This window comes from Solanum verrucosum, unplaced genomic scaffold, assembly GCF_900185275.1.
Source record: "Solanum verrucosum unplaced genomic scaffold, falcon-dt-bn FXZP01000100.1, whole genome shotgun sequence".
NCBI classification, from domain to species: Eukaryota; Viridiplantae; Streptophyta; class Magnoliopsida; order Solanales; family Solanaceae; genus Solanum; species Solanum verrucosum.
In genome coordinates, this window is record NW_026020254.1 from 1,318,068 (window position 1) to 1,345,272 (window position 27,205).

The window sequence follows — 27,205 nt, forward strand, 5'->3', positions numbered from 1 at the left end:
AAATAATAAAATTATTTGTGAAATTAGCTTTGAGAGAGTGATAACGTATCTTTCACCAAATCTTTGTCATTCTTTTGGACAATAAAAACTGCTCAAATTCATTTTGATGTTCACCAAATGAATCCAAATATTAGGAAGGGGCTTTATGAGTCGGGATGTTAAATGTGACTACTAATAACTTGATTGTTGGATTGATTTGTGTAATATAACATCCTGATTTTCTTGAATAATCTTAACTACTTTATAATTAGAACATATAATGTTGGAGTCATAACATTACCATTTTTTCGTATTGTATATTATTTTCATAATAGGCCCAATCAAAGTCTGGTCCTTTGTAGGATTGAAATCAACTAACGCTAATTCTTTATCCAAATAAGTGCTTCAAAAGATTTTTACAAACAATATCCTTTGACGCATTAGATTGAACTACTAGAGTAGTTACCTGCATCCATTTTTACTTTGGGTGGTATAATAGTACCAATAAACTTAATCAGGCTATTTTTTTAAAAAAAATTGCAATATAATCTCCCTTTAAAGTGAATTGCAATTATACATGTTGACTTTCTAATAATCCAATGTTATATTTATCCTTAAATTATAATTGTTGAGACAATATTTTTCGTAGATATAAAGTTCTGGCCTTTTCATATGAGAATTTGACAATGAGAGCATACTGTAAATTCTCTTTCTTGATAACGTTTTTAACGTCTTTGAAATCAAACACCATTATGGGTTTTTCATGTAGAAGAATGACTAATTTAAAAAATAATTCACTGGATTGTTAATTTTTTCTGATTGCCAAAGCATATGTAAATTCCCCTCCATGACTACTGACTACTAAATACTATGCACGCCATAAATTACTTTGAAGTTTAAGATTCTCATACTTTTATCTTGAATTTTTACAAGTTTATAGTGATTAATAAGAACCTACCCTCAAACATAAATAAATGGAGAAACTATCTAATTATACAAATATATCTACCATATTCATTAATTTTTTCTATAGTTTAAAATAATTACATTTTATCTCACTAATTAATAATTTCATATCGTATTTCAATTCAGATACACTTCGATACATATTTTTTCTACCAGATACACTGAAATAGGGAGAGAGAGACTAGTGAGAACGGGAGGGAGGCGAGTGAGATTTGTCTATGTATCTCATATACATGCAAATCACAAAAAATACATGTATTTGGTGTGATTTGCAAGTGTCTGGACTACCAGATACGCAAACGAGATATGAGAGTGACGAGCGAGATGGGAGAGACGAGATTTATCTATGTATCTCAAATAAATGTGAATCCACTTGGATACAGTGTATCTAAAATAAATTACATATAATTTTGAGTACTTCATATATCCCAAGATACATATATCTAGGCATATTTGAACGCATCAATTACAAAGTGGCATGTATCTAAGTAATTACCTCCTAAACTAGTGAAATTTCTATAAGTTACCTAAATAAATATGACCAACTAATTAGTGATCTTCCAAAACTCAAACCTCACTAGCCTTTTGCATTTCTTGATTGATCAATTGCGATAGTTTCGCGTTTCAAACTTCATCACCAACGGAATTTAGATTTATTTGAACTGATTATACTCCTTTTATTTTATTTTACTTGATCCATATAATATTTTTTTCTATTCTATAGCACTGTGGCAGTGGATAAATTTCTTATACGATGAGCAATTATCAGCCATCCAATCATCTTTTCTTGAAGAAGAAACAAACAATATAAACTTCTAGTAATAACGTCTTTTTCCCAACATTTTTAGCTATAGAGCAAAAACCTGTTCCCGACCAAAAGTACAAACTAACCTAACTCCTCACAAATTGCATAAAATAAAATGTCTTTATAAATTTCTGGAGATAATATCTTTGTACTTAACTATGCCCTAGAGGTTATTTCGGTAGATCGATACATGAGCAGAGGTTCCCATGCCCCTAAAAATCACTCAATTTTTCTTTATAACATCAAAGATACTTAACTATTGAATATTATACCTATAAAGTCACTAACGTAATTAATTAATTTTTCATTAAAATTTGCTCAAATGAAATCTTTATTTAAAACAAAAATTACAAAAAAATAAAAAGATATCCTTTAAAACCATTTAATAACTCGATCCTCTAAAAATATAATTTTAAACATTTTATTTTACCCATTTTCCTCCTAAATTGCTCTCTCTTATCCACACTCTTTTTCCTCTTATATTATTTATTTTACCCATTTCCTTCCTAAATTATTCTTGCTAAAAATATATTATTGACCCTATTGACCTTAATTAATTCATATATGAATCATGCACTATTTCATTTTAATTAAAGCAAATCAAATGCAAAAACCATAGCTTATTGTCCTCCCTCTCCAATGGAAATGTAAGATCATAAAAATTTGAAAGAGAAAACATTTTTTATTAATTAAAGTGACCTCCACAATGATAAATAAGAAAGAATAATTTGTGACAGATTTGTTAGCTGTTAAGCAACTATAAGAATAATTGTGACAGATTTGTTAGCTGTTAAGCAACTATAAGAATAATTTGTGACAGATTTGTTAGCTGTTAAGCAACTATAAGAACAAGAAAAAACTCGCTTCCCCTGTTTTACCCTATGTGGTACTACTATTCATTATGAAAATATTTTTTTGGGTCATGATTTTTAAAAACTTTTACTATTATTAATTATTATAATTTTTAATATTTTATATTATTTTCAGATACTTATATAAAATGTAATTTTATCCTAAACTTGAAATTTATATTCGAATTTGTAGCAAAACTAACTACTGTAGTATGCATCGCCACATCGAATGAAATAGAAGAGTAGTTTTCAATTAAAAATCCCCCCTTTCCTTTTAAATTTACGTGGTTTTAAGTACGGTATAAAATTTATGTGGCTAGAAGTATGATATTAAAAATAAAATAATACATTAAATTTTATTTATTTTTTAATATAAAAATATTGCTAGAGTAAACTTGAAAAAAAGAAATCATCAGATGGAAATATTTCCATATATTAGAAATTTAAACTTGAAAAAAATATTTCCATATATTAGAAATATTTCTTTTCTATGGGCTTGTAGCCATGGAAAATTTCTTACACGATGAGTAGTTTATCAGCCATCCAATCATCCTTTCTCGAAGAAGAAACAACTGTAAAAACTTCAAGTAACTATGTCTTTTTTTCCAACATTTTTAGCTATAGATTTCTAGAAATAATATCTCATATAACACTCAATAATGAATTCTTCTCTTAAAAAGTCGCTAATTTTCCTTTGTAACTTCAAAATTATTCAACTGTTGTATTTTCTCTATAAAGTTATCCAATATATTTAATTAATTTTTCGTTAAAATTAGAAAGATACTATTTTAAATCATTTAATGACCTGCTAAAAATATAGTATTGATCTATTCATTTTACGCATTTCCCTCCTAAATTGCTCTCTCTTCTCCACAGTCCTTCTCCTCTACGTTCTTTGATTTACTCATTTCCCTCCTAAATTATTCTTGCTAAAAATATAGTATTGACCCTCTAGACCTTAATTATTAATTCATATATGAATCATGCACTACTTCATTTTAATTAAACCAAACCAAATGCAAAAACTACAGCTTATTGTCCTCCCTTTTTTCCAATAGAAATGTAAGATCATCAAAAAATTTAAAGAGAAAAACAAAATTCTTAATAAAGATAACATCCACAATGATAAATTTGTGACAGATTTGTCACCTTGTAGTATGCAATTATAGCCGTACTCCTGTTTTACCCTGTGTGGTACTCACTACTATTCATTATGAAAATATTTTTCTTAGTCATAATTATTTTAATATTTTAAACTATTAATTATTATAATTCATCATTTTTAAATATTCGAATTTGCATCAAAAACTTAGTACACACATCAAATAAAATAGAAGAGTAGTTTTCACTTACTAATTCTTCCTTCCTTTGAAATTTGCATGATTTTAAACACGTTATGAAAATTATAAAAAAAAAAAACTTTTAAAAAAATATTCTACATCGTACCAAACAGATCGTTGAGTTAGTCCGTCAATTAATTTGGATTGGCTGTTTTGCCTAAACCAAAATGTGCCAAATTTCGTCATACAATAGAAAATTTGAAAAATTGGTTCACCTAGTAAAATTAGACACGTCCCATTTCCCAATTCATGCTTAAATTTGCGGAGTTTTTGAATATTTAAGCGATAACCGTCATTCCAAAAAAATGAAAATAAAAACTGCGTCGATTTATCCCACCGCCCTTTCCTCTTATGCCCTTTCATGGTCATTTTTTATTCTTATTTTTTTAATATATTTTTGTTTTTTCTTTTGTTGTTTTTCATTAATCAAAATTAATATGGGATTGTTTAAGTGAAATTTTAAATACGTTACGTTACGAGATATATTCAAATAGTTAAATTTGTATTGATAATTATATTATTTTATTTTAACAATTTCTATTTTTTATTTTATTTTTCTCTCATATTGTTCTTCATTAATTAAATTAATAAAGTATCTTTTGATATGACTTTAGATATATCAATGGGATATACTCATCAAATTTGTGTTTTATGTAATTAATTTTTTTTTTTATCTTTATAGTTTTGTATTTTTTATTTTTCTCTATCTCGTTATTTTTCATTAATTAAACTAGTAAGGTGTTATTTTCTATACTCAAATAATTAGGAGTCGTTTGGTTTGAATTCAAGTTACAGCGGAATTAGTTATGATAGGATAAATTATGATGGGATTAGTTATGCTGAGATAAGTTATGCTGAGATTATTTTTTATTGAGTTTCTGGTTTGATAGGCTTTGCATAAATTTTAAGAACAATTTATTTGCTTACAAAAGTACCCTTCATGAATGTGAAAAGTGATGTATAAAAAAGGTTTAAAAGGATATTTTTGTCATTTACTTATTTTATCATGGGACAAGTTATCCCGAAATTACTATACCACCCAAGGGAGGGATAACTTATCCCGGTACTAATTATTAATCCTGGTATAAGTTATACCAAACATGCCAACCAAACAACAAATTAAGTGACACTACAATTTAATCACAGGACTATTTTATGTAATCCTTCACACCAAACGACCCCTTAAAGTTGTGTTTTATGTAACTAATTGATATTATTTCACCGCACACGAACAATTTTCTAAAATTAGGTTTTGTAATTTCTTTTTAAAGATGTTAAAAAAAAAAACTTTTTTCAAGATTTATGAAATCAGTTTGTTAATTCTCTTTTAAGAAAAACGTAAAAATAATACCATGTTTGGTAGATGATTTGGAGTGACTTATGCAAGTAAGTACCATGTTTGGTAGCTTTTAATAATAACTTAATACAGTGTTTAATTTGTAATTTAAAAACCTATATAAATTATCATTAATACATATATAAATTATTAAAAAAATTATATGTTATTTAATTGAATTAGCAGATAGCAAATACCATTTAATTATACAAAAAATAATAATTAAAATTTAGAAGGGAGTGAAACTACTTCAGTATTGTGAGAAAATTAAATTACTAAAAGTGGCAATCTTGTAGTATTTGCAGAAACGGGGACCATAAGTTCAACAACTAGTTAGTTACCCCAGTTCCCTCCATGCTTAATGGCAACAACGTGTGCCAACACGTTCAACAACGTAACGTTTGCACTCTATTTATACACTTTCCACAAGCACTCCACAAACTGAATATCCATCGTATTTGTCCAATTTCACTGAATTTGAAATCCATCAGCTAATTTGGATCCTCCACCGTCCATGGCGGCCGGAATTTCAGCCTCCGCTGGTTACCGAACTATTTGCCTCCGTCACAATCCGTTTCCCGGTCCAAAATCCGCCTCAACCACCCCGCCAGTTCTGTTCTTCTCTCCGTTAACTCGCAATTTTGGCGCAATTTTGCTGTCTCGAAGAAAGCCGAGGTTGGCGGTTTGCTTTGTGCTGGAGAATGAAAAATTGAATAGTACTATCCAAAGTGAGAGTAGAGTAATACAGGATCAGATACAAGTAGAGATTAATGAGGAGAAGAGTTTAGCTGCCTGTTGGCTGGCGGAAAAAATTGGCGAGGAAGAAATCGGAGAGGTTTACTTATCTTGTGGCGGCTGTGATGTCTAGTTTGGGGATTACTTCTATGGCGATTTTGTCGGTTTATTACAGATTTTCATGGCAAATGGAGGTACTAATTAATTACTCCATTCTTTTTCTTCTTCTTTCTTAAGCTTAATCTTAAGCTTTTTGGATAGGGTGGAGAAGTGCCTTTTTCTGAAATGTTAGCTACATTCACTCTCTCGTTTGGCGCTGCCGTAAGTTCCGTTTTTTCTTCTTCTCATGTTCAATACTTCTTCCGTTTTGTCCCAATTTGTATGACATATTTCGAATTTGAAAATTTTTTATTTTTATTTTAACCGTGTATTAGGACATAAACCTTTAAGGTCTTTTTAAAATATTACTACATATTTAGAAGTTAAATAGAAAACATAAAAATTAACAATTTAAAATATTCGAAGGACTTATTAATTGCAGTAACAAGTTAACTTTATTTGACTCAAAATTCAAACTATGTCATGTAAATAGAAATAGACTAAAGCATGAAATGTTTAAAAAGTAATAAAAGTTTCGTGATGATCAGCTGATTTGCTGTAATTTAATGCTGTGGTCCTTCAGGTAGGAATGGAGTACTGGGCGAGATGGGCTCATAGAGCACTATGGCATGCTTCTTTATGGCACATGCACGAGGTTAATTTCCAAATTTACACACTAAATTATTAGACACTAATTTGGATTCTTGCTAAGAAAAATAAAGATTCTTGTCAAGTTTTTCAAAATTTTGACTGTTCATGATTTTTATATAATATTTTCAGTCACACCATAGACCAAGAGAAGGACCTTTTGAGATGAACGATGTTTTCGCCATAACGAATGCTGTTCCAGCTATAGCTCTTCTTTCATACGGTTTCTTCCATAAAGGCCTCGTCCCTGGCCTCTGTTTCGGCGCTGTAAGTTCTCATTAATTACGTATCGTTTTTTCATGAGTTTAAGTTATATATGTGAAAAATGTGGTTTTTATGCAGGGATTGGGGATCACAGTATTTGGGATGGCTTACATGTTCGTTCACGATGGACTGGTTCATAAGAGATTCCCCGTAGGGCCTATTGCCAACGTGCCTTACTTTCGGAGGGTAGCTGCTGCACATCAGGTAACAAAAAGTTCATTGGACTGTAGCTTTACTCTTAATCTTATTTTAATCAAAATTAGCACCATCATTTAATTAGATTAATATTTATTTTTTAATTAATTTGTATTTTAACGGATTCTAACGACTGGATCTTCTTTGATATTGCTGTCTGGGGATTTCAGCTTCATCACTCGGACAAATTTGATGGTGTCCCATATGGCTTGTTCCTAGGACCTAAGGTGCTACTCTTTCCCCCTCTCTTTTAACTTTGCCACATGAATTCTTGTTGATTTTTTGAACTTTTACCTTATTAATGAGGGTTCGATTCCCTCCCCAATTCCAATCCCCCTATCATATGTAATTAATCTAATTTAATATTTTTCTTTGTTGTTTAACACAATACAAGTAATATATAAATAGGAATAATGGTAATAGAGGCTGAATATGGATTAATGTCTATTTGGTGCAGGAATTGGAAGAAGTAGGAGGCCTTGAAGAGTTGGAAAAGGAAGTCAACCGAAGAATTAAAATTTCTAAGGGATTATTATGATAAAAAAAAAGTACTTCTATTAATAAAATGCGCTTGTATTTAGGCTCTAGATCATTAAAGGGAAAAAGATAGAAATATATATACATATATGAAAATAATATAATGCAACAAGCTTTCTATGGAAAGGTCCTAGTCTTCTTTTTTGGTTCCTGTACGCAAAAGGTGAACAATTTGATATTACTTGTTGACAAACCAGAAGAACGATAATTCAAAACAAAGAAACGTACAACTAGACTTATCATATTGGTGACGGTGGACAGATTCAAGATTTTCTCTAATGGAGATTAAAAACATAAAAATATAATGTTTTGACTGTGAATTAGAACTTCAACTTGAATTTTGAACACCATAAACCAATAAGTCAATATTTATTCTTACATTCAAGGAATTCAGAATTTATATAAATAAAATTTTTAAAAAATATTAAATTTATACGGTATAATTTATTATCAAAAGAGTTCCTAAGTCCTCCCCAGTTGGTGGTCATTTTTGACCGTGCTTCATTCGTTGGCGCTTGTGCTTTGCGTGTGGGATTCTGAGGTGTGTTAGGTTTGGCCGGTATACGTCAAAACACGGGAAAATAGAACCGACCCTATTTGCACCTACCATTTGTGTTACATATATACTTGACTAGATAATGTTGTCCGTGCTATGCACGGGCCCAATAATATAAATAGTATGTTTTGGGGCTAATAATGGAGTTTTTGAAGCGATTGTTTGCGTAGATAAAGGAATAAGTTTTTTTTATCACAAACCTGTATTTTCTTTGACGCTATTCAAGGCACAATAAGACTGCCCACATACAACATTTTTGAAATATTTTATGTTGTCAATTATCATGATTTATAGTATTTTTACGATAGATTCACTTAAAGAATGAGTGGAATTTTTTGTATTTTTTTCAAAACATATTTTATGTTGTCAATTATCATGATTTATAGTATTTTTACGCATTTTTTAAATATAAAAAACCCAAAAAAAAATAAGACAAATAAATTAAAATGGACCCAAAATATGTTATTTTTGTTGTCTCAATTTATGTGACACAAATAAAATTTGGAGAGTCATCCAAATTTTAATTTTTTTTTAAAAATGTTTTAAGTTATTAATTATTGTGATTTATAATATTTTTATATAACTTTCAAATAACCAACAATACTGGTCACTTTGTCATAATTTATGTGATATGGATAAAATTACAAAATTAACCCTTTAAAAATGTGTTTCAGATATTTTAAGTTGTTAATTATTATTATTTATAATACTTTTTTGGTAATTTTAAAATGATATGTGTTATTTTTTCTGTCCCAATATATGTGAGCCTGATAGAATTCTGAGAGTGAACCTATTTTATTATATAGCTTTTAAATATTTTAAATTGGTAATTATTATAATTTGTAATACTTTTTAAGTCATTTGTAAATGATATATGTTGCTTCCTTTGTCCTATTTTATATAGTATAAATAAAATTCTCGAAACCAACTCAATTTTTAATATATTTTTAAAAATATTTGAAATTATTAATTATTGCAATTTATAATATTAAAAAAATAGAAAATGTACAAAACTTATATCAGGTTAAAAAAATGACCACGATAATTCGAAGCCTACAGAAAGCAATATGGTTGTACGTAATTTTTAAATACTTAATATATATTACTCCGCTTGTCTCATTGTATATAGCATAGATAAAATTTCAAGAGTCAATCAAATGTTGTTAATTGTTAAGATTTATAATACATTTTACGTAGTTTTCAATAATTTCACATTAAACAATACATATTACTACTTTTATCTCATTTTATGTGACATTGATAGATTAATTTTATGAACCAGTCAATTTATTTTTTTCTGGTTTTTTAATAAATATTTTAAGTTGTCAATTATCACAATTTATTGTATTTTATACATAATTTTTAACGATAGATTAATTTCAAGAATCAATCAAATTTTTTTATATGTATTTATTTTTGAAATATTTTATGTTGTCAATTATCATGATTTATAGTATTTTTACGATAGATAAACTTCAAGAATCAATGGAATTTTTTGTATCTTTTTCAAAACATATTTTATACTGTCAATTATCATGATTTATAGTATTTTTACGCAATTTGTAAATATAAAAAAAACTAAAAAAATAAGACAAATAAATTAAAATGGACCCAATATATGTTATTTTTGTTGTCTCAATTTATGTGACACAAATGAAATTTGGAGAGTCATTGAATTTTATATATTATACTTGGGCATAAACTCTCTTACGCACATGCGCAATAACTATTATTTTTTGTCCTAATGTATGTGACACAGATAAAATATAGTGAGTTATTTAAATTTAATATGATTTTTAAATATTTTAAGTTGTTAATAATGAAATTTATAATATTTTTACATAATTTGTAAATACTTAATATGTATTACTCCGCTTGTCTTAATGTATGTAACATAGATAAAATTTCAAGAGTCAAGCAAATGTTGTTAATTGTTAAGACTTACAATACATTTTACGTAGTTTTCAATAATTTCACATTAAATACATATTACTACTTTTATCTCATTTTATGTGACATTGATAGATTAATTTTAAGAATCAGTCAAATTTTTTTTTGTGTTTTTTCAATAAATATTTTAAGTTGTCAATTATCACGATTTATTGTATTTTATACATAAATTTTAACGATAGATTAATTTCAAGAATCAATCGAAATTTTTTATATGTATTTTTAAAAAAATATTTTATGTTGTCAATTATCATGATTTATAGTATTTTTACGATAGATTAACTTCAAGAATCAGTGCAATTTTTTGTATCTTTTTCAAAACATATTTTATGTTGTCAATTATCATGATTTATACAATTTTTACGCAATTTTTAAATATAAAAAAAATTAAGACAAATAAATTAAAATGGACGCAATATATGTTATTTTTGTTGTCTCAATTTATGTGACACAAAAAAAATTTGAAGAGTCCTCCAAATTTGCATTTTAAAAAAATAATGTTTTAAGCTATTAATTATTGTGATTTATAATATTTTTATGTAACTTTCAAATAACCTACATTGCTGGTCACTTTGTCATAATTTATGTGATATGGATAAAATTATTAAATTAACCCTTTTAAAATGTCTTTCAGTTGTTTTAAGTTGTTAATTATTATTATTTATAATACTTTTTTGGTAATTTTAAAATGATATATGTTATTTTTTCTGTCCCAATATATGTGACCCGGATAGAATTTTGAGAGTCAACCTATTTTATTATATATCTTTTAAATATTAAATATTTTAAGTCATTTATAAATTATTTATTATATTATATATACATATATATTATTTATTTCTACTATATAATAAAAGGGAGTTTATATATATATATATATATATATATATATATATATTATATTATATTATATATTATATAAACTCCATTTTATTATATAGTAGAAAAATAAATATATATTATATAGTAGAAAAAATGATTTATTATATTATATTATATTATTATATAGGGAGTTTATGATGGGACATTCTAATGTCCCATCATTAACTCCCTCTTATATAATAGTAGAATAATGTGTGGATGATAGGTTGCCACGTAGGTAGAGCAAAATATCTAGAATGTCCCCATTAGTATAAGTTGATGGTTCTAGAGCTATAAACCTAGTGGTAAAATTACTTTTATACCCCTGGTTGTCCTGGTTGGCTTCACTCTTCTATATAATAAAAATAAAAATATAATATAATCAAAATTTTCTTATATTATTAGTGATTTTAAATTATAATAATATGCTAGTTACTACATTTTTAAAAAATCAAATTATTAATAAATATTTTGTTTATTTATTAAGTGTAAAATAAGAACAGAAAACGAAAGCAAAAGAGTAAGCATAATTTAGAAAAAAACTTAGCTAGCGTTTGATCATAGATTTTCAAATATTTTTGACAAATATTATTTCGATAAAAAATTTGGGTGAAATTTCACCATGTGTTTGGCCATACTATTTGGAAAATATATTTCTCCTTTTTTAAGAAAAATGATTTATACCCATAAGTTTTAAAAACTATCAAAATTAACCATATGTTTGTATTACATAGCACATGACTTTGTTACCCTAGGCGAATTGTTATCATTTTCATCAACAATCATATCATCACTTTCATATTTACTAAATATTCCATCACTACTTGATGTTCACGTAAAAAATTATGTAAAACAACTCAAATAACTACTATAGAGGGTGTTTTTGTAAAAAATAAAAGTTTAATGTAGAATTTGAAATATTAAAAGTTCTCAAATAATGAGATTTTTCCCAAATACTAATTTTTTCTAGTATTTGAGAATTTGGGTTATTTGTCAAAAATATTTACCAAATAATAACAAATTATATGGACAAACACTATTTGCCAAATTTCTTCTCAAATTTTATTTGGGAAATCTATGCCAAACAGATATGGTTTTCTTTTACTTCCTTCTTCTCAACTTCTATGGTCCATTTATCCTTCAAATGTGTGAAATTTTTGTACTTTATATTTTTAAAAAATAAAATTGTGATTTAAGTTTTTTGTTATTTCCCTCTATTTTATTAAGATTAAGATTTTTCTTTAAAAAATTATTTTTAAATTAAAAAAATATGATATTCATTTCAAGACATATGTAATTTACTCTTTACACTATGTGATTTAGGTAAGTTATATAAAATTATACCACATAAATTAAGACGATAATGATTCTTCTTTTTTTCTTCTCTGCAATAATTTCATGACAAATATAATTGTGAAATAATTTTCGTCATCAACAAGAGATTCTAATGCATGTAAAAGTTCTAAAGAATTTTTAATATATGGTTGAATTTTCTTGAGACGATTTAAATTTAAAAATGATCGGGTAGAGATTCATGTAGCTGATCCGTCTCTAACATATTTAAAATTTAAGAATAATATTTTTGTAATGCTAGAATTTAAAATATCTATTATATGCCATTTATCCTATCAAAGTAACTTTAAATTAAATTAAATTAAAACATTAACAATAAGTAGCAAAAAAGCCAGTGAATAATCTAATGTGCCATGTGTCACCTCAATAATAATATTGTAGGTGGGCAGTCCAAATACATCTAACTGCAAAAAGGGAAAAGAAAAAAAAAAGATGATTCAACTTTTGTCTTGATAATGGTTTCCCCTATATGTCCATTATTATCCAATTATCTACATGCCAAATGTTGTTTTTCTATTTAAAGAGAACAATCAAATCCCAAAAAAGTTAATTTCTCTCCTAGTCTAGTACACTGCTTTAGTATTTGTTTAATTGAGTCAAGAGTGTAATTCCATTATTGATTGAGTTGCCAACCAAAACCAATTAATCAAAGGAATATATATATATATATCTTGTTACCAATAGAGACAACATTCCGCATTGTTAGGTCCAATAGTATAACACAAAGAAAAACAATAAACAACAAGTGGATTAGAATTCACGAATTGACGATGAATAAAATTTTGTAGTTAAATAACAAAAAATTCATGGTGTATTTGATACTATGGTGTTATTTGAATTAAATTATTGACGGCAATAATATTTTTTGACCAAATTATTGACTGTGGACATTTTTATCCAATTTCACATTGTTTAAAGACTTTTTAAAAAATAATTTCTCATCATTATAATGGTGTGATTAGTATGTTCTCAATACTTTCATATTTAACTGATCAAACTTTTTTTTTTAATGGAAAATATTAAAGATTGGTTTTACTCTTTATATTCTCTTTTTAAGGATGATAATGGATTCAACGAATCAGTTGATGACTAGGGCAGACTACAAGTTTTTTAACATTATTATTAAAAAAGAATTACTTATCGTGACGGTTCAACTTTTACAAGTGAAATGTTATGGTAATATGTGAAATTTAATTTATTTGTAGAAATTGAAACTACTGAATATTGTTTAACTACAAAAGTTGAAAAGGGACAATTTATAAATTTCTACTCATTTATTTTGACAAGTAAATTATAAGTACATGCTTCAACTAACTTAAGGCACATAATTAGGCCACACATAATTACATATTTCTTTTTATTTCTTTGTCACTTGATGGTGTTTACTATCCATTTTAAGGCATCAATTATATCACATAAAAGTCATTAAATAAGAGAGATTCTTTCTATCAAAATGAAATTATTTTCAAAATTTTAATCTGAAACCACTAATTAAAAATCGTACATATTATTAGAAAATCAACAAATGGCAAATGTTGTTTTGCTACTACTTAATTAATCATTGGTTAAAAGGCTATACCTTTTACTATCTTTTAAGCTAGTTTGACCCAAATTTAAATAAGAGCAACTTATAACAATGACTATATTTATAAAATTGATGAAGTTCAATAGCTATAAGTGTGTTATTTACAATAAATGACTTTTCCTTTAAATAAACACATTATTGCTCTGAATCTAGTGGGAATAAAGTGGGGAAAAAATGGTCAATAATTATGCTCTAGACAATATCATTATTTTAGTGAGTTGACCATCAAATCTTATCGTAAAATGCCAGGTGGTTATGTATCAACAGTGATAACTAACTGATTGCTTAAATAATTACTATGTTTAGATTAATATTTTATGTATTATCCTTCCATCATGAACTAACAGATAATCGTCACTTTGTTAAACCGTCCACCCATTAACATAAAAATACTGCATTGTCATCTTATCACCAGACTACCATTTTATTTAGGAAAAATTAGTGAAATCCAATCTTTTGGTTTACTTATTACCATTATTTTTTATAAGTTTTACAAATCTTCAAAATCTCTCATTTTCGCGCATCAGATTAGTGTATTAGCGCTTATATTATTGTATTTCGCGCATCAAATTAATATATCAGCGCTTATATTATTGTATCTCGCACATCAGAATCAGATTAATGTATCAATGCTTATATTATTGTATCTCGTTCATCAAATGTATCATCGTTTATATTATTGTATCCGTTTGAAGGATTTCTGTAATTATAAACTTTTAAAGGATAAATTGTAATTTTACCTTAAAAGTATGTGATTTCTGTAATTTACCCTTTTATTTATGTATAGATTAAAAATAAACATGCTGTTTTTTTCTTATTTTAATACCTTGTGTACTTTGGGAAAAATGAAAAGATTTTATGGTTAAACCGCGTTTTCTAAGCTTTCGATATTTTATTTAAGGGATCTTTATTTAACTGTTCTTTTCCTTGTATAAAAGACAATCATTAAACTTATAACTGTAATGGATCATAAAGACACTGATTTTTTTTTAAAAAAATGATTGACTTGTACGGTTGTGCCCTTCGGGGTGGCCAAGTGGTTTGGGCTTGGGACTTTCATAATGAAGGTCTCAAGTTCGAAGCAGCTCCTTGCCAACGAAAGCAAGGGGTTTGCCTTCTGGGTTGAACTTGTTGCACCAGGCTTGCCTAGTGCGGGTTAATTACCTCTCCTATATGGTTTGCGAGTTGCAAATTTCCCTTGTCATAAAAAAATAAAAAATAAAAATGATTGACTTGTAGAATGAATGGAAGCGAAAATTGCAACTAAAACTTTCTCCTATAACGATTATTATGGAACACTAAACCATATCTCACTTAAGTTAAAATAATACTTGATTAAATTTTTCTTCGATCGCTATTTACACGGTATGATCTATAGAAATATCAAATACTAGTGAACATATTTTAACATTCTCACGATGTTTTCAATTAGTAATTATGCAAGATTATCACTCCTTAGTTTGAGTTAGTTTAAATCTTCATATTTTTACAGACGAATTGAAATTTTATTCCATTTTAAAAATAAATAAATTGAGGGTCAACAATACTAATTAGAGATAAAACAAAGACATATTTTAGGTTGGGAAAATTGTATATAATAGCAAACTATTAATTCAAATTAAATGCTATAAATATAGTTTGATTTAATTATACCTCATAGCAAACTGTTGCTATTTCACCTCTCTCCTGGTGAATCTCGCTCGCCACTCTCGTTCTCTCCCTCGCCTCTCTCGTTCTTTATACATACGCAAGTGTATAAAGTGCGTTTGTGTTTGTATAAAGCGAGAGAAAATTGTATATATATATACATATATTTTCGTTTCCCTCTCCCAGATCTCGCTCTCTCACTCGCCTCTCTCACTTTATACAAAAAATGCAAATTGTATAAAATGCATTTGTGTTTGTATAAAGCGAGAGAAAATTGTATATATATATATTTTCGTTCCCCTCTCTCCCCTCTCTCAGATCTCACTCGCCACTCTCCCGAATCTCGCTCTCTCACTCGCCTCTCTCACTTTATACAAAAACGCAAATATATAAAATGCGTGAAAATTGTATATATACATATATTTTCGTTTCCCTCTCTCCCCTCTCTCAGATCTCGTTCGCTCACTGGCCTCTCTCACTTTATACAATTAATCTTTTTGTATATGTATATCAAAGCAGATTATACAATTGTTTTCTTTTGTATATGTATAGCGAAATATACATATTTATGTTTGCTATGAAGCGCAATTATGCAAACTTTGCTATAGCATACAAATATGAATTTTGTGTTTGCTATATGTGAAAGTTGCTCTTTTAGGTTTGATGGAGTACTGACATCATTCTATATAATTATTGTTTTATAGAATTTTAATAGTAGCTTATTATTTTGTAATATTTGAATGATATTGTTTGTTTGATAAGAATAATAATGAGTATAAAAATTAGCATAATTTGAATACAAACAGATATACAAGTAGTTTTTTTTTAAAAAAATAATAATGAAATATTAGCATAAATATGGTTAGCTTTACTGGAATAGTATATGTTGTTACTTTTTTATATATTATTAGTATGTATACAGTTATTTTTTCTGATAGAAATATTGGTAAATATATTACGTAGTTTGATTGGAATATAATATTAATAGATAAACTTAAATAATTAAGTTTCTTATTCTATGAATTTTTCTCTCAAACTTGGGGATCTGCTTGCTGAAAAAATGCTCTGATGATGCAAATGTAATAATAACAGATTTGTATGGAAGAATATTTATGAAATCTCACAAAAAGTCAAGATGTGTACGTAAGGAATATAATTGTTTTTAATTGATATGTTAGGATACTCCTACTTTTTTTTCTTTGGGATAGAAGTTCTTTTGTAATTGGTTTGGTTTTTATTATAATATGTTTAGTGATGATAGAGATGAGTCAAATGAACAGATTAAGTTGGATTTGAAAATGTCAAAATAAGTTGAACTAATAAATAAATAGAAAAATAATTTATTTTAATAAGAAATAAAGTTAAGTAAGTTTTGAGAATAAAATATTAAATAAATTAATTTCTAATAAATTCTCTTAATTTAAGTTCCTTTTTAACTTAACCTTGTGATATCAATCTTGTTAAACACGTAAGATTCGCAAATTTAGAAATTACTTGAGTCTTTGGCTGAAAGCCCTTTTCCCTATTAGTGGACAACAACAAAAATTAAAAAATGGCGGACACTGCATTATTAGTGACCCCATTTTCAATCAGAAAAAAAAAAAAGATGCTAAAATTGATAAACGCACCCCAAAGTAATTTGTGCCTATAGATGTTATGATATTTCTTCTTTTATATTGTTTTTCTAAATCGTCGATCAATGTTGTCTAATGTTATTCTATTGCAATTAGTATAGTAGAATTTGCATTATGAACATAAAAATATTGAGTCATTCATTCATAATTTTAAGTTTATTTTTATTTCCACCGCGTACCATGAAAGAAGAAAAAAAAAGCTTGGAAAAATCATGTTACGAAAGATTCCCTATTTAGCATTAAGGTTCTAAAATTAGTATGTGCAATACCTAAATTATCCCTCTTAAAACTAACACACCATTAATCTCATAAGCTTCATTAAGTAATTGCACTAAGATCATCCATATTATTTAATTCAAGGTCGTTTGGTTCGAATAAAAGTTATGCTTAAATTAGTTTAAGTTATATTGAGAGTAGAGGTTAAATGTTCTACGTGGAATATTACAAGGCTAACAATGGAATTAAACAAGAATATAAGGACCAAAATAGTTATTTTCCCTTTGCATAATTCAATTTTCTTCTCTTTTTCTCTGATGAATTTTGAATGCTCCCTAAACAGTAAACACGACGTAAGAGTGACTTTGCTTTGAGCCCGACGTCCCCACCTCGAAAAATGGAACTATCGGCAATAATGTCGCCGGCGAACTACCCGGAAAGAAGTTGTAGTTATTCTCAAGCAATTACTCTTACAAATCGCCGCCAAATAGTTCAGAGTCGCAAATTAAAATACGTTCGAACAACTTCCCCTTCTTTGAAATTATCCCCAGTGATTACGGATTGCGACAATGCAGAAGTCATCGGTGCAAGAGAGTGCAAAGGGAAGGAATGGATTCACTTTGTCGGCGTTGGAGGTTGTGGTTTGTCCGCTCTCGCCATGCTTGCTCTCAAACAAGTATATATTTTCTGTCACTCACACTATTTATATTTGGTGGCTAACTTCTCTTTTCTATAAATTTCGTAATTGTAAAGTTGTGAATGTGATGTTACTTGCTCTGGAGTTTCAGAAACGTTAATTTTATTTGCCAGTGATTATGAAATCGTGGAGTTTCAGAAATGTTAATTTTATTTGCCAGTGATTATGAAATCGTGTTTGAATTGAGACACAAAATTGAATGATTTGACTATGGTACTCCAAAACCCTGTCTTATTTTTTTGGGATGGATGAAGTAACTTTCTCAATTTCATAAAATAGCTTGTGATACCTCCCTCAACTCTTAGGGGTGATTTTGTTGGCTGTAGAAAGAGAACTAATCATGGCATAAATGCTCATAATTAATACAACATGTGTTTTGCAACATAAAACTCAGCTTTGCAATATATAACTCAGCATGCAACATTTGGTATTAAACAATCCAAGCTTGTATTAGTATCCATCGAATAACAATTGCATAACTCCTACATTATTATTAAGCACATAACAATGTTATGTATCATAGCCTTTGCATGCTAATACATGAATCAAACGACGCATTATTATTTGGACAAACAATAATTGTTACTCTTCTTTCTTTCTTCCATTTCCCATCTAATGGTAGGTTAGAATTAAATTGAACTGAATTTGGAAACACACTAGGGTTATGAGGTCAGTGGTTCTGATATGACGTGGAGCGATGCCATGGACGCATTGCGAGAAGCAGGTGCTCGAGTGTATATTGGCCATTCTGAGCTTAATTTGAGAAAGAATAATGGGTTGGTGCCTGATTCCCTTGTTGTGTCAAGTGCTATTCGTGGGGGCAATGTGGAGATTTTACATGCCGAGTCTGTTGGAATACCTGTGTGAGTATGTTAATCTTAACTTTTTGATTGAATTTCTGTTACCGAAGTTAGACTTGGACTTAGATAGTGATATTCTGTTCTTGTAGGTACAAGCGAGGAGCTTGGTTGGGTAGGATCACCAAAGGTTACAACCTCATTGCTGTCAGTGGGAGCCATGGTAATCTTACTTCTTTTGTGTTTGTGGGGTTATTGTCAATATGTGACAAATCTATTCGATGCCAAACTTTGCTAAACATGGACAATGTTATGATTTTTGACAAGACTCAATATTTGCTTGTATTTACACGGAAGTCTGAAATATGAAGAAAATTCCCTGAGGTGTATGCATTTGTGTTAGCCGACTTCTCTTGGGTGAATCTGTTGTTTGAAACGCATGTGCAATTGTACTTGTGTTCAAAATCAACGTAATTATGTACAGAACTGAACATTTTATGAGATCTTGACTAGAATCATGATGTAATATCGTGTTCCCAAGGAATCTGAAATAAGAGGAACTTCACTATCTTGCTTGTAGCGTAAACCATTTTGCATTTTCGCTTGTGTTAGTCAGCTCTGCCAAAACCTTGGAACTCTCCTGCTTTATTAGCTTAGCAATTTGATCCATGGGAACACTTCTTGGCGGAATGTGTATCTGCTCTGGTTTTTGTGCATACTCGACTGTCTTGCTCCAACATAGGTGTGAAGAAGGATTCAAAGCATAGAGTATTCAAAAGAGAGAAGAACAACACCATTGACTGAAGGGGTTATTCCGAGAAAGAGAGAAGACGAGATTTAGGCAACATTTTGAAGAAGAGAGTTTCAGGTTTCCTATAAGCAAAAAACAATGTTACTAATGAACTATTGTGTTATTAGCAAATTAATAGGTAAAATTCATGTTATGAGTTGCGTAGAACTTTTAAGGCCTGATAAGATGTTTGGCTTTGAACTCTATGATATCTATCAGCTGAGACTGATTCTGGAAGGTCTTTGGCTGCTGTCTATTATTTAGTCTGGTAATTTGATCTACTCTTGTTTCAGCCTTTTTTAACACCAAAATTTCACTTCTCGTGCTTTCTGTTGATTTATTGACCAATGCAGGGAAGACTACCACAGCTAGTATGCTTGCTTTTGTATTAAATGCAATGGGGGATGATCTTACAGCTGTAATTGGGGCTCGGGTACCACAGGTAGGTTCACTCTGCATCTTCGTATGAAGTTTCTCTTGATATGCCCATTGGGAGTTTGTCAACAGTCCTTGCAGGTCGATAAGTCGATTTTTGTTCACATTAGAGCATTTGAATCTACTGTGGGTTTTTCCATTCACACACAAAACTTACTTTTGACGTAATTGCCTTCTGCAGCTTGCTGAAAGAAACATCATCTGTGGAACTGGTTGCAACTTTGTACTGGAGGTATCCAATCCTTTCACACCTCTTTTCTTGTATCTGGTTGTTTGCATGCGTTTGTTTTTCTTTGTAAAATTTTAAGAGATAGAAAATTATTATAATTGTTATTTCTGTAAGTCTAATCTATGTTCTTTCTAATGTAGGCTGATGAATATGACTGTTGCTTCCTTGGAGTAACACCTCAAATAGCTGTGGTAACAAATGTAGATTGGGAACATGTAGACATGTTTCAAGACGAGGTTAGTGATTCACTGCTTGTAGTGTCTGCCATGTACTAAATTTGATTTATTTGGTGTCTGGAATGACCAGATTATCATCAGATTGTTTCTGTCTAATCTCAGGAAGCAGTTAAAACTATTTTCAGGAAGTTCATAGGTCAGATAAGGGTTGGAGGACATTTAATTTTATGCGGTGATAGGTATATATTGATAACTTTCCTTACAAGGTTGATACATTTCATGGATTGAGTGGATTTAGCATCAAATTTCTTACTCAAATAGAAACTTGTTGAAGATTTCACACAAAAAAAAAATCTCATTTTTCATAGGAAACATCTCCCCGAAGGAGAACAATCAACTATGCCATATTCTTTTTACAGCAGAAAATATACGCCTGCTGCTACTTTGTTGGTCATTGTCCTTTAGAACAGTACTCCGAAGATATTATCCACGTACTATGCAGAGTTCAATGACTACAGTTCTTATAAAATCATTTCTCAACCAACCTGTGGATGCTGCATCTATGAGGATATGGAACATTAATCCATAACCAGAAAAGTGAACTTATTAGTTGTCCTCTGATACCTTGATCATTCTATTACAGAAGGTCTCATTTATGTTTTACAAACTATCATTTGGTGGCTTATGTATCTTTAGTTATAGATCACATAAATTGATCTCATTCTGAGGCTAACAAAGGAAATATCAAATTTTCATGTCTAACGTAGTTACCAACAATGATTTTCTGATTGGATTTACAGTCCGGTTGCATGTTCTTTGGTCAACAAAACGGACTCAGGCTCTGCTCTTCCAGTTCTTCGCAATGATGCATTCCAGATTTCAACTTACGGAATTTCTAGTTGTAACGATTGGCATGCCGTATCAATATCCCCAAACTCTTGTGGGGGTAGTGACTATCAGCTGGTAAGTACATTTGTTCTTTAGAATATATAGCTCTAGATGAAATCTACTAGTCTATGTAAAACTGAAATAAGTTCATTAGTTCTTAGAATTATTATCTGAAAATAACATACAGGGAACTTGTACGTAGCTTATTCCTAAGGAAGTGAAAATGCTTTGCTAATTCTGCACGTGCTTTGTACTTCAGTTGGCAACTCTAGGCTGCATGATCATAAATTCACTTGTCAAGAAAGTGTAAGAGCAACTTAATATAACTCTACGTAAGATGGATCATTAATTAAGTCTTCCTCTACAAATCTGTAAATTATTTTCTCCAGAGTCCAATTCAAAACAATTTCTTATTTCTGTTTCTTTCAAAGACTATGAAAGAATGCAACAACTCACAATAACGTGAACATTTGGGAGGTAAGCTCCTTTCTTGCTCCCTCCATCCCCAAAATAACCAATACAATTTGGGGTACTTGGAAAAAGGATCAAAGAGTCAACTTTCCGAATTTCCAACCCAATACCAAACACCAGAAAATAAATCATGCTTTCGGTCATTACCAAATGCACTCTGAAATTTGAAAAAGACATTGTATATTCAGTTGTGAACTGGGACGTTTTAATTTGAAAATTTTAGTCACAGTTTTTATTTGGAGTAGGGATCATATAACTAGAACGAACAAAAAACAAACATTAGATCAAATAAATATGAAGTAGACCAGGTTCTGATATTCTTTTTGATTCTGAATCTTCACGTGACTTAATATGAGTGCTTGACCTTATTCCATCTCTAGAATTTTGCAGCACGGTTACAGTGTCACTTCAATTGAGTTATTATACTTTCTCCATTTGATTTTGGAGGACCCGAATTTGCTTGTAGATTAAAGAATATATATTGACAACAAATAGGTTCTAGGTCTTGTGAAGAAACTTTGTTTTATAGGGAAATTGTCAATTCCAACTTTTTGTTTCTGTTAACGAATTTGAAGCTTTACAAGTTCTGTATGGTGCACACTGCACAGTATTCTTGCAGAAAAAATGCAAAAATATAATGCCATGTAGAGTAATTTTTTGCTGTTTTCTATTCATACCTACTCTCTGAATTATTTGAAGCAAGTGGCGTATGGAATACCTATTATTCTCGTGCATGTATGTAGTCTAAAGATATTATTTCCTTATTCCAGTTTCACAAGGGACTTCATATTGCGGACATCAGCCTACAGATGCCTGGAGTCCACAATGTTCTTAATTCATTAGCAGTAAGTATAACATTTAATTTTTTTTTGTTTTATCAGTGTAAGTAGACGTTTAAGTAGCAGAACTATTTTCTCTTTTCTATGATCTTTACTCAAATATTATAGGCTATTAAGAATGCCAGTACAGCCAATCAATTTTAACTTCTTGATACATCAACGGGGTCCAAAACTGGAATAATTTGTTGGCTTCTCGTGATTATATCATAGTTTAGGCATCTGTATTCGAAGAAAACATGGTTTAGCTTGCTAAGTTGTTTCATTTCCCCACTGCAAGTAAAGAAAATTTTGGTTGAGTTCTGTTGCTGCTTTGAATATCCCCACTGGCAGGTCATTGCAACAATCAGTGCTCTTTCCACGGATCAGAAAAACTTTCTTAGTTCCATTGCTTCTTTGAAACTACACTTGCAAAATTTTGAAGGTGTTTCTAGACGTTTTGAGAGGATAGGTACAGTCCGTGGGTGCCATATATACGATGACTATGCTCACCATCCCACCGAAATTCAAGCTACTATTCAAGCAGCACGCCAGAGGTTTCCGTTTCAAAAACTTGTAGTAATATTTCAGCCTCATACATACAGGTATATACAAAGAGTATTCTCCTTCCAAATTACAATTACATTGATTGCACAATGCTTGAAATTTTCAGAATTTGCAGTCGTCTAGCAGCATTGAAAGATGACTTTGCTATTGCATTCACTAATGCGGATAGGGTTGTGATTACAGAGGTATTACCATTTTTGAATTCCAATGGTAAAGCTCCTTAAGTTAATGTTGTTATCCCCTTTTTCTATCTTGGCTAAGGAGATGTAATTTGTTTCTGCTGCAAGATTTATGAAGCTAGAGAAACAAATCTGTGGAAGATCAATGGCCGCGATCTTGCAATATCTATAGTTGACCCACCATCTGAGTTTATCCCTTCCCTGGTATGCCGTAACTCACTGCATCTAAGAAAACTTCCTCACAGTTGTATATGTTGGGTTGCCAGGAATTTTGCTGTGATGTCCTTGTAGTTACAAATGTTTTGAACATGAGAATAATCAAGTCTAATTTCACAAAATACCGACTTCCTATTCTTAGGTCTCTAATGAATAAAAGGAAAATTATCTTCGTGAAATGTGATGGTAGGAAAGAGAGGGAAGCTTCTCTTTCTCTAGATAACCATATTTATTGCCATTGTTCTAAGAATACCACATCAATTATAGTACTGCACAAGTCAACTTGTGTTTCATCTTGGTTAACCCCCCCTCTCTTTATGGTGTTTAACTTAACAGATACAAGTGCTGGAAATGCTGGTTGTTCATATATCCAAGGATCCCGATCATGAAACTGTCATCTTGACCCTAGGATCAGGTAGACATTCTGATTTCCCTGAGAGAAAAACCCTTGCATAGCATTTGTCCATTGTCTAAGGAGATCATTCTTCACAAGATGGACGAAAAGGAAAACATGAAAACAAAGAAGGGAATATCAATTGTAAAAAAAAGACACGAATTTTAGGCTTCTTATTTATGAGATTTGATATTGACATCTCTTTTTCAGGAGACATAACTTCAGTGGGTCGTAAACTACTAACTGAATTGCAGCACAGATTGCTATAATGTACTGCTTCACGAGACTGGCAGCTAACTCAGATGTTTATAGCCTTCACGAGACTGGCAGCTAACTCAGATGTTTATAGCCTTCACATATAATTGGCTAAATTTGAAGCCGAGGTTCTAGAGCTGTGCACATTCATCTGCATTAAATATAAGGCGGCAAGCCTGACCTAATGATAGAGAATCTCGTCATGCAGATATGATGATCATAATGTTCAATTGCTTGTGATGTTTGCATCCATTGATTGCTTTCCCTACTGCAGAAAAACTCACCATTCTGGGAACAGACCCGGTCAATGATACAGAAGGGGTGGTGTAAGAAAGCACTCAATTGCACCCCAATAGTAATTCTTGAGCCCTATCGGCTCACCTCCCAGCATCACTGATCGTCTTGATTCTTGAGTATGTAACAGTACAGTTCCTCCCTTTATGGACCGCCTCCTTAGATAGGAGAGCCTTTGAAGGTTTAGGACAGCTATGTACATTTAAAGAATATCTCCTCATTTCTAGTTTCTTGTTGGTGCATTTATTAATACAGAAGACAGCTCGTCCTTTGTAGAGAATGATATTGTGTTGTAGATCATCAATTTTTGATTTTACTACTTGGTTAAGGGGGATATCCAAATTATTAATAGAAATATTTGCCTTAGCAAAAAAATGATCACTATTCACCTCCTTGGTTTCTTTTTGTACAGCAGGAGCTTTGCCTTGTGCAATATTGTTGTACACTGTAATCTATTCTATTCAATGCTTATGGAAGTTCAAACAGGTTCTGTTTCAATAGAAGCACTATGCATATCAACATCTAATGAGCTGGCTGCAAAGAGGCTACATACTTCTCTCACTAACACAGGTATTTACACCCACAAATATCTAAACTTACCACTGCTGAGGGAAACTTATATAAAATCTACTTGTGAGCACTGATTTAAGAGTGATTCCCCAGTACATGCATAGCAAGCAAATAGGCAACAGAGTGAAGATCACAGACTGGACTCAAAGCAAGAGTAAGTAACTCAAATTTAGATTGGAGGAGAGGAGGAAAAATCACATTTTGCGCAGACGCACATGACATAGTTTTCAACTCAAATCCAACAAAAACAAAACAAGTGCACTAATCTTCAACTATCCTACAAACAGAATCCTGAATAGTAACAAAGGAAGAATGCAAACGTTTAACTCTCTACTATACACAGTTTTCTTGTCTCAGAGAACCTTCCAAAAAACATGATCAAACAATTACAGAAAGCTTACCAAAACCACTACTAAGAAGAGAATCATCAAGCTATCGTCCAAAAAAGGAGAAAAATCCACGTTTCTTTGGCTCCTCCTCCATCATTACAGTCTCCATACTATCTTGCTCCACCAACCTCCAAGCTGCTTGCTCAAATGCCAGACCTGCCAAAGCTGGTGGCTTGTTCAACACAAGCGGATAACCTCTGTTAGTACTTCTAATAACTTCGGAATCCTCAGGTATTACCCCCAACAATGGAAGCCCCAGCATTTCCTGCACATCCAATACAGACATCATATCTTCCCCTTTTATCATATCAGTCCGAACCCTGTTCACAATCATCTTGATATCCCTTATTCCATCACATTCTAACAATCCTGTCACTCTATCAGCGTCTCGTAAGCTGGTGATATCTGGCGTTGTCACTAGTACAGCCTCATTTGCTGGAGTTATAGCCGTAATGAACCCAGCATCAATGCCAGCTGGGCAATCAATGATAATGAAATCCGGACCACCTTCATCACGAGCTTTTAGGGCATCCACAAGCCAAACCAAAGCTTTCCCACCAAACCCTATCGGCAATTTGGATCTGGGCTTGGAAATACACAGCAGCTCGAAATTGGACCACCGCTTATCACGTACAAGAGCCTGATCAAGTCTGCAATCGCCGTTGAGAACCTCGACAACAGTATAATTAACCCGGTTTTCTAAGCCCAGGAGGAGGTCAAGGTTGCGGAGACCAACATCGCAATCAATGGCGACGACAGAGAAGCCGAGCCGAGCTAATGAAAGACCGATGTTGGCGGTGGTAGTAGTCTTGCCGACGCCGCCTTTGCCTGATGTAATGACGACGACTCTCGGGGTATCTCCGGCGAGTTGAGGCTTGCGGTTGTACTGGAGCATAGAATGGATGGAAGGGTATAAGTTTCTAGAAGGCCTGAAGGCGAGAATGGGTTTTAGGGTTTTGGGGGATAAGGAATTGGGAGGGGTAAAGGAAGAAGAGTAGAGAGATGAGGATTTAGGGTTAGAGAGTGGCTGCAGAGATAACATTTTTGTGTAGAAGAATGAAAAGAGAAGAGTGGTGTTTTGGTGAAAGAGAGGAAACTTCACAGGAACATGTTTGATGTCTTGAATGGAGAAGAAGACGGCACTGGAATTGAAAAAGGTAAGATATCTTTCTTGCACAGGTAGGTTGTTTAAACCCGAATCGAAATCGATGACCCGAATCGAAAAAAGTTATTGACTTATTGGTTTAGCAATTTTGGTAGTGGTTTAATTCTTTTAATATTAAATTATCAATTCTTAACGGTTAATCGATAATAAATTATCTTTATATTATTGTGTATATGAAATTAAGGTTTAGTTTCATACTTTCATTTTTGTTTGTCGCTAACTGTTGAGTGTCTACAATACTATCATATATCAGTTTTTGCTTTTGAGCTAAGATAAAATATGTCAAATTTATGTTCATGATTTATTTGTTTGTCACTTTAT

At 30.7% G+C, this 27,205-nt stretch overlaps 3 protein-coding genes across 3 annotated transcripts; 2 read left to right on the forward strand and 1 right to left on the reverse strand.

Moving 5' to 3' along the window:
• The first annotated feature begins 5,791 nt into the window (after positions 1-5,791).
• On the forward strand, positions 5,792-7,881 carry LOC125833213 (beta-carotene hydroxylase 1, chloroplastic-like). The gene is given in 8 exon segments (XM_049512358.1): positions 5,792-6,067; positions 6,069-6,206; positions 6,274-6,333; positions 6,695-6,766; positions 6,892-7,026; positions 7,102-7,227; positions 7,389-7,445; positions 7,676-7,881. Coding segments are annotated over 8 exon segments (945 nt in total). The 3' UTR covers positions 7,757-7,881.
• A 10,073-nt stretch (positions 7,882-17,954) lies between these two features.
• On the forward strand, positions 17,955-24,530 carry LOC125833202 (uncharacterized). The gene is made up of 14 exons (XM_049512347.1): positions 17,955-18,233; positions 18,915-19,117; positions 19,204-19,274; positions 20,195-20,283; positions 20,458-20,508; positions 20,646-20,741; positions 20,844-20,920; positions 21,482-21,644; positions 22,811-22,885; positions 23,210-23,460; positions 23,538-23,607; positions 23,710-23,805; positions 24,154-24,232; positions 24,422-24,530. The coding sequence occupies exons 1-14, from the start codon at positions 17,955-17,957 to the stop codon at positions 24,478-24,480; spliced, it is 1,659 nt and encodes a 552-aa protein (XP_049368304.1). The 3' UTR covers positions 24,481-24,530.
• A 1,032-nt stretch (positions 24,531-25,562) lies between these two features.
• On the reverse strand, positions 25,563-26,872 carry LOC125833211 (septum site-determining protein minD homolog, chloroplastic). Its single transcript, XM_049512355.1, has one exon. The coding sequence runs from the start codon at positions 26,759-26,761 to the stop codon at positions 25,763-25,765; it is 999 nt and encodes a 332-aa protein (XP_049368312.1). The 5' UTR covers positions 26,762-26,872; the 3' UTR covers positions 25,563-25,762.
• Between the last annotated feature and the right edge of the window lie 333 nt (positions 26,873-27,205).